The sequence below is a fragment of the Aedes albopictus genome, chromosome 3, assembly GCF_035046485.1.
Source record: "Aedes albopictus strain Foshan chromosome 3, AalbF5, whole genome shotgun sequence".
Classification (NCBI taxonomy): domain Eukaryota; kingdom Metazoa; phylum Arthropoda; class Insecta; order Diptera; family Culicidae; genus Aedes; species Aedes albopictus.
In genome coordinates, this window is record NC_085138.1 from 22,684,531 (window position 1) to 22,692,364 (window position 7,834).

The window sequence follows — 7,834 nt, forward strand, 5'->3', positions numbered from 1 at the left end:
AGTTTACTGCTTTTCCGATAAAAGATTTTTGCTTCCCGATATTTTTTTTGTTGTTAAATTTTCGAATACCTACTAAAACATTGAATACCTTATCAGAACCTTCTATTTCCATTCCAGTGACAGCACGATCCAAATCCCACAACGATCGTCGGACTTCGAAGCACCCGGGAGCAGTCAAGCCCTCGGAATGTCCTGTCAGTCCGATTCCACCGAAAGCATCCCCAGGGCCGTCATCATAACCGGGGACATGTCCGAACCGGTGACCGGGGTATTCAGCTTACTGCTAGCCCTGGTAGTGCACTCATTACTCGAGGGACTCGCCATCGGCGTGCAGAGTACGGCCCCGGCTGTCCTACTACTGCTGGGTGCCGTCAGTGCCCACAAGTACGTGGTCGGATTCTGCCTGGGCGTGGAAATCTGCTCCCATGGCAGCCGGCACCGGTGTTCGCACATTCTGCAGATCCTAACCTTTGCGGTGGGCTCGGTGGCCGGCATCGGCGTCGGGATGATCCTGGACGACATTGGACAGACGTTCAACGAGTTGGTGATACCGGTTCTGCAAGGAGTGGCCGGTGGCACTCTGCTATACGTGACCGTCAGCGAGGTGCTTCCTCGGGAGCGAAGCAAGCGCGCCGCAATGCGGTTGCGCCATGTCGGCCTTCTGCAGCTGATTGCAGTGATACTAGGTTTTACCGTTATGTCTATTTTAAGTCTAATCATAACCGAGAATTAGCCGAACTGAAATGAGAGGTTCGATTGAAAAGAGATTTATTTTTTGACAACTATGAAAAAATATTCGCTTTTAAGTAATTGAACATAGAAAAAGATGTAGATACTTATATTTAAGAGTAGTGATGAGGAGCACGTGCGAGCTAAGCTGTTTGCATGGGTCTAATCGATCATAAATAAAACGAATCAAGTGAGATGAAGTAACCAAATCGATTAACTTTCTCCTTATCCGAAATTGGTGCCCTATATTATATGCATACCTTGGGTGTAGGAAAAAGCTGTGCCGACACAGCAATTGGAGTAGCATACGTACGAATAGCCCGAAATGAAACGAATTAAATTTATTGAGCGGTATCAATTAAATATGCCCGTTTAATTAAGCATAGGATACTGTGCATATTAAAGTACTTTTTGGTCCATTCTCATGTCGACATTCATTACTTATTAAGCAAATATTGTTCCCTACAAGATCCGTATCTGTAATAGCTCTATAGTCTATATGCTGGTGATTTTCTGAGAGTTAGATGGAATTGAGGTTAGAGCAATTGTAACATTTTTTTTTTCGAAAATTGAAAAGCAGTTTCTTCTTAATCAAAACATAGGTCATGAAAATGTATTTACTGCATGCAATTCTTTATCAGGAATACAGAGAATACATTTTTATGGTGAAAGCTGCAATTTTATTCGAAAAAACAAAAACTGCTCTTGAATGTTTGATGTTCATGATTGTAACTTAACTTAGACTGACTGGTTGTTCCCCTGTGATTGATCCGAACAGGTATAAATTGCACTAGATCCAAATGAATGAGGGCAAGGATGCCAATTCCTTACAATCAGTTGGGAAGGGTAAGGAATGATAGAGTGTGATGATTGTTGTTACTATGGGTCGAGAGCATTGTGCATCTTCACAACCAGCACGAAAATGGTGTTTGTTAGGGGGGAGGATTGGATATCTGAGAATCACCTTGATGCCAACCATGGATAGGGAATAACAACGATGTTTTCAACGTATAAGACATAATTGAGCAGACAGCACTATTATTCCCGAATCCTGACGCTGGAAACCGGCAGAAATACAGTAGTCAACTCTCGCTTAATACACGAATTTAGACAATATCTGTGCCACGGTTATAAATAAAGTAACAGAATGATAGATTTTTAGTTCTATCCTGAAACAATCGCTTATAAACTCAAGAACGTAGGTACAATAGAAGTATAAAGTTATTCTGTACTGGATAATGGAAATTTGAAAAGCTGAGATTCACAACTCCACCCTCAAGCATTGTCTATGAATATCAGCCGTACTTTTTTCTGTCAGCGTACTTTTTTTTCTGTCCAGTAGAATATAGAATGAATAAGAGCGATGAAACGCAGCGAAAGTACGAATGTGAGAGAGGAAAGTCGACAAGAGAATGGGTAACTCAAATTCTTAGGTCAAGGCTAAAAATCGAGTACAGAAGAATAGATGATATCCTACTTTGGAATATCCGCAACGAACCAAGACAAAATGCTGCACTTTGGCTAGCAGTACATTACATGAGCTGGGTTATAAATCCTGTAAAAAAAGCTAAAAAAAAATCGAAAACAAACTAAAACTAACACATGTCCGTGACGGACTTCACAATATCGGTTATGTTAATTCTTAATTGTTTGAATGGATATGGTTCTTTTGAGAACTGTATTCATGCCCTGCCATCAAAACGACGGAAAATCACAAATAGAACTTTTTTAAGCAATAGAAGCCCGTCCAAACAATGAAGATTTCCCAGAACAAATCATCGCCTACAACGCCTGCTCCTGTCAGGGCCTTTGTGGTCCCATGGCTTGTGTCCTGGTTCCAGACTTGGTGTAGCTCTGGGGGCATATCGTCCACCATGAGCTACCCTACTATAACGGAGTTGTTAGCGTCCGCCACAGGTAGCTGTACCAAGGTCACCTGGATTCCTGCTGGGCCTTTCAGTAGCCGGACGGCTGCGGTGGTCACCTGTTGCCGTGTCGAGCTCTTCTGCGTCAGTGATTTCGTCTAGGGTTCTCACTTCGAAACCCTCGCCAAAGATCTCTTCCGCCAGACACTTGTAGGTGCTTTTCAGAAGTTTCTTCAGAGATTCTTCCAGAAGAATTCAGAGATGCCTTCAGGATTCCCCTGGAAATTTTCCAGGGATTCCTACAGGAGTTTCTTCAGGGATTAAATAGTCTAGAAGTTTCTTAGGAGATTTCAAGTATAGTAGTAATTTCAGGTATTGTTCCAAAAGTTCCTTCAGGGATTTCCCCAGAAGTTCCAGGATGATTAGGGATGTCCCCAGGTGTTTCATTAGGGATTCCTACAGAAGTTCATCCAGGGATTGATCCAGGAGTTCCATCAGGGATTTCTCGATGAGTTCCATCAGGAATTCCTTCAGAAGTTTCTCTAGGGATAGCTCCCGGAGTTCTTTCGGAGATTTTTCCAGCAGGATTCAGAGATGCCTCCAAGAGTTACGTCAGAGATCTCCAGAAGTTTTTCCAGGAATTCGTACAGGAGTTTGTATGATATTGAGTTTAAATTATAAGGGGGCATCCATAAAGTACGTCACGCTTAGAGGGGGGAGGGGGGGTTCTGAAAAGTGTGACAAGCAATGCATTAAGTATTGGAAAAACCCGTACGAAGGGGGGAGGGGGGGTTGAAAATTCCCATTTTTAGCGTGACGTACTAAATGGATGCCCCCTAATGTTGCTGTCTGAGCCGACTCAAGGCAGGCGATCAAGTAGGCCTAGTGAGTTCCAGTCGCTCGACTAGACGTCACTTCTCCAGTAACGTAAAAGCAGACAGCAGCGTCTTCCGCGGAGCTCCCGTTTGTTTGTACAAGACTCAAGTTACAGACCTGTAGTTTATCTAGCAGTTCTCTCAACCCATTAATCCAAACTACACAGAGTTCATGCAAGCAGAGTTCTGGGAATTTTTTAGAACTATAATCAAGCATATCTCCACGATTTCCTCATGGTGGCCCTACAAGAATTCCTCCAGGATTTTTTTTTGTTGGGGAATCCTCGAGGTTTCCTTCTGGAATTCCTCCACAAATTCCTACTGAAAATTCTTCGGAATTCCTCCTGGAAAAATTAATTTGAAATGTTTTTTGAAGGTTGGCTCCAGCATAAATTCCACTTAAACCCTTTGCAAAATCGCTAATTTTTCCACTTTCCACTTGGGAAAACACATCCCGAAGAGATTTTGCAAAATAAATCTCACTCTACTGTAGGGTCCCATTTAGAGCGCCGCAGTGATATATATCCCTCTCTGCCAATGAAGTAGTCGCCCATGATCCTGATGGTTATCTACAGTGTATCAAACAATTGTCCGTACAGCAATTTTTCGGTCAAAATATTTTATCATTCAAATGATCATAACTTTTTTATACATCAATCAAATACGCTGAAATTTTGATCAATCATAAACCATATATCGAAGCTTCAGTGGTAAAATTTTGAGCGAGATCGAATAAGTTTTATGAAAATTATAGAACTTTTAGTAAAACTTGTAAGATTTTTGAACACATTTTTAAAACATTATATCTCAATATGTACTCGATGAAACTTTTTCATTTTTTTTTTTGTGATACAGCTTACCCAAGAAACAGAAGTAGCTAAATAACAGTTTCTTAAGCTAAAGTTTGCTTAAGAGTGGTTTGTTCCACTGTTATACAGCAAAAATGTTTGTTGGGTATACCTAAGTTTAGTAGGTCAAGTATAAAAATATTACATTAAGAGAGTTTAAAAACGTTGAAAACACTTGGCACTTTTATTGATCAAAATATGATAAATTTTCAAATGACACTCTGAACATATACAGATTTTTCATATTTTTGCAGTGGATGTAAAACCTCAAATGAAACTACATATGAATAGTAGGTCCTATGTATTTTTCATTCAGTTAATGCACTTTTATTGGTGGAAAACGTTTGGCAGATTATATGTGCAAAATATGATAAATTTTTAAATATCGGCAACTGCATAAGCACATTTTTCATATTTTTTGTAGTGAATATTAAACCTCTAAAGTAGCTGCATATGAAAGCCTTAGGTATCAGCTGTAACACAAAAAAAAAATTGAATGTATAATGTTTTAAAAATGTGTTCAAAAATCTTATAAGTTTTTCTTAAAGTTCTATAACTTTCAGAAAACTTATTCGATCTCGCTCAAAATTTTACCAATGGAGCATCAATATATGCAGGCCCGGATTTGAGGGTGGGTATTGGGGGCAAGTGCCTCGGCCCCCACGGTAAGGGGGGCCCCAAGAATTCCGAAACACTATAGACTTTTTGCAACGAAATAGTTTAAAATACACTTCAATAGCCGATTATATTTTATGCATGTCTATAATTGAGTTCTTTAAGGGTATCCAGACTATTTTATGGATGTTAATCGTGATTTTCACTTAAATATAAATAAAATCCAAAATTAAATAATCTTCTTGGGTGCAGTTTTCAATAATAAGATATTATTAGGATTTTTTTTATTTTTGGTATACGCAATTTTCTCTGGAAACTCTTGAAAGTTCTTACATAGAATTTCGCAGAAACACTTCAGCGGGACTTAAAATTGCTACACAAAAGCGTCTCTAAATGGAGTACGTGAAAGATAATGTTTTGAGAGTAACTTAAACAATACTTTTACATCTCTTAAACAATACTTTTACTTTTCTTGTAGGTTCACAATTCAATCAATTCAGTAACAAATTTTGAAAACGACTTATAATCAATGGTGTAGCATTGATTATACATCGTTTTCGAAATTTGTTACTGAATTATATTTATTGATCATACGATTCTATCGTGAAAACAACTGCTTCTATAATACCACAGACAAACAGACGTAACTCTTAGAAGAAATTCATCAAAAAAAAAAAAATCGCCCTTTGTTTTTTTTTCATGAGCACACTGCCACCTGTTGGTAGATCCGCGTGAGACACTGTCGGCCATAATGAATTTCGATTTGATGTTTGTTTAACACGCACACTACTACACAAATCGCCTGTAATTTTCGTTAGCATCATTCAGCAACGTGTGCACTGGCAAACGTTAAAGCGATCGAACACTAGCGTCTCTGATGGAACGATCGCGGAAGTCAAATGAAATTTGAATTGATCGTTAAATTCATGTGCCAAACCGTTTTGAAGAGTGTTACGTCTGTATGTCTGTAATAATACCTAATGCCCGTGTTAATACTCATCTGCTGAAGACAAATGTTATTATCAGAAAAAGAAGGGAAGACATTGAAAGGTTTGGGAATTTGGGACAGTTTTGGAAACCTTAAGTCCAATAACATCTCAAAATAGCGATTCAATATACTAGGCATTATCAAAGTTTATGAATTGTTTTCCTAACGCGCCAAAATTAAAAAAAAAATAATAAAAAGGTCTAAAAAATTTTATTGCATGGTTTGTTTCTTTAAAATTTTGGTTTGGGCCCCCAACTTTATAGGGTTTGCCCCGGGCCCCCGAAGCCTAAATCCGGCACTGAAATATGATTCATGATTGGTAAAAATTTCAGCGTTTTTGATTGACGTATAAAAAAGTTATGAACATTTGAACGAAAAATTATTTTGACCAAAAAATTGCTGTACGGACAATTGATTGATACACTGTATGCAACCAGGGATGCCACCCGAGTGTTGGCAACCTATGGGGGCTGAGCTCAGAGCCGGATAAGCGCTAATCAGGAGTACTTATCTGAACCTACTTCCACCCAGTTAGTTGTCTAAGTTGGATACAGGTCGGGAGCGCACTTTAAGGCGCTGCAATGGTTTTTTGGGACGAAAGACAGCGCTGACATTACCCCTCCACCGTTTCAGGTCAGTGTTACTCGACCCTACTAAGAGGACAGAATGCCGTCGCTACCAGCTCACTTGTGCATAGTTACCTAAGCGTGTACCATCTCAGTTCATTTTCATTTATTTAGATCACATCAAATTCATGATAATACTGAATCAACAATTTGCCGCCATGGTTCGCATTCTTCTCTTGTTGATTTTCCGGTGCTAGTCTTTTTTACGGCTGGCTCGCAGGGCCTGACACCAACCCACTAACCCAGGGAGCTGGGCTTACCTTCCCGGAAGCTACGGGTTCTGCATTGGCATTACCTCCAACTACAGTGCTAAATAGCTAGGCTCGAGCGCCAGTCTTCGTTACTAATTTGAAATCAAGACCGGTATACCCCCAGACAACCAATTGACACGTATAGTGGAGTTTATGATCGTGTTATACGTTCTTTAATGCAGTAAGATACATCGCATAAGATGTTGCAAAAGTGCCTTATGCGTACAAAAGTGAAGGCGATATACGTGCATTGGCGGGACAATAATACATATCACTATACGACTTGAAGCGATATCTTATGCAATGTACCTTGTGGCCTATCGCGACGTAAAATAGCATCTTATGCGACTGTCGATTCTATCTTATGCGAGTTTGTGTGCACACTTTAACGAGTTTATATTTACATTTATGCGTTTGACAATACGTGAGTTCCCTCGCACGCTTGTGCGAATAAGTTAAGTTCATCGCTAGTAAATATCAATATATTATTTACTACGATGAAATCATACCTTTTAAAAGTTGATATGTGGTTTTATAATACTTTACCAGATACATCGCAAAAAGTTCTTAACATAACATCATATACTATGAAAAATGTCCCTCCGCCGTATACACTCCCGTTCAAAAGTTTGGGGTCACCCCCTCAAAAACATGTCATTTTTTTAGGCCCATATCTCCGCCAATTTGCGTCCGATTTCAAAACCCTAGGTTTCATTCAAAAGATAATAAGTCAAAGAAACTTTTAACATGATTTAAAAGAAACTTTTTCAAAAAAAATTGCATGTAAACTTAATCCAAAGTTGCCAAATTTTCTAAAAAATGAATATAAACTTACGGCAGTGTCGCTGGAAGTTGGGTCGACCAAATTTTAAGATGAGAGCGGTAATATGACCCATTTTCTATTAGCCTTCAACTGCTTTTTACAGAACTTAGCTAAAAAATCTAGAAAAAAAGTTATTAAGTAAATTAATCCTTGATGTCATCGACCAAAAGTTTGGGGTCACCCCTCAAAATGCTGTATCGGCCAAAAGTTTGGG

At 39.2% G+C, this 7,834-nt stretch overlaps 1 protein-coding gene across 5 annotated transcripts in view; it reads left to right on the forward strand.

Moving 5' to 3' along the window:
* LOC109427307 (zinc transporter ZIP1) overlaps nucleotides 1–938 on the forward strand; it is a 63,261-nt gene extending 62,323 nt beyond the window's left edge. For 3 of the 5 annotated variants that reach the window (XM_019702826.3, XM_062860228.1, XM_029865338.2), the window contains exon 3: nucleotides 97–938. In XM_019702826.3, the coding sequence (XP_019558371.3) occupies nucleotides 97–733 (637 nt within the window). In that variant the 3' untranslated portion in view covers nucleotides 734–938. The remainder of the gene's footprint in view (nucleotides 1–96) is intronic. The other 2 variants (XM_029865358.2, XM_029865356.2) reach the window with 1 other exon arrangement.
* The last annotated feature ends 6,896 nt before the right edge of the window (nucleotides 939–7,834 follow it).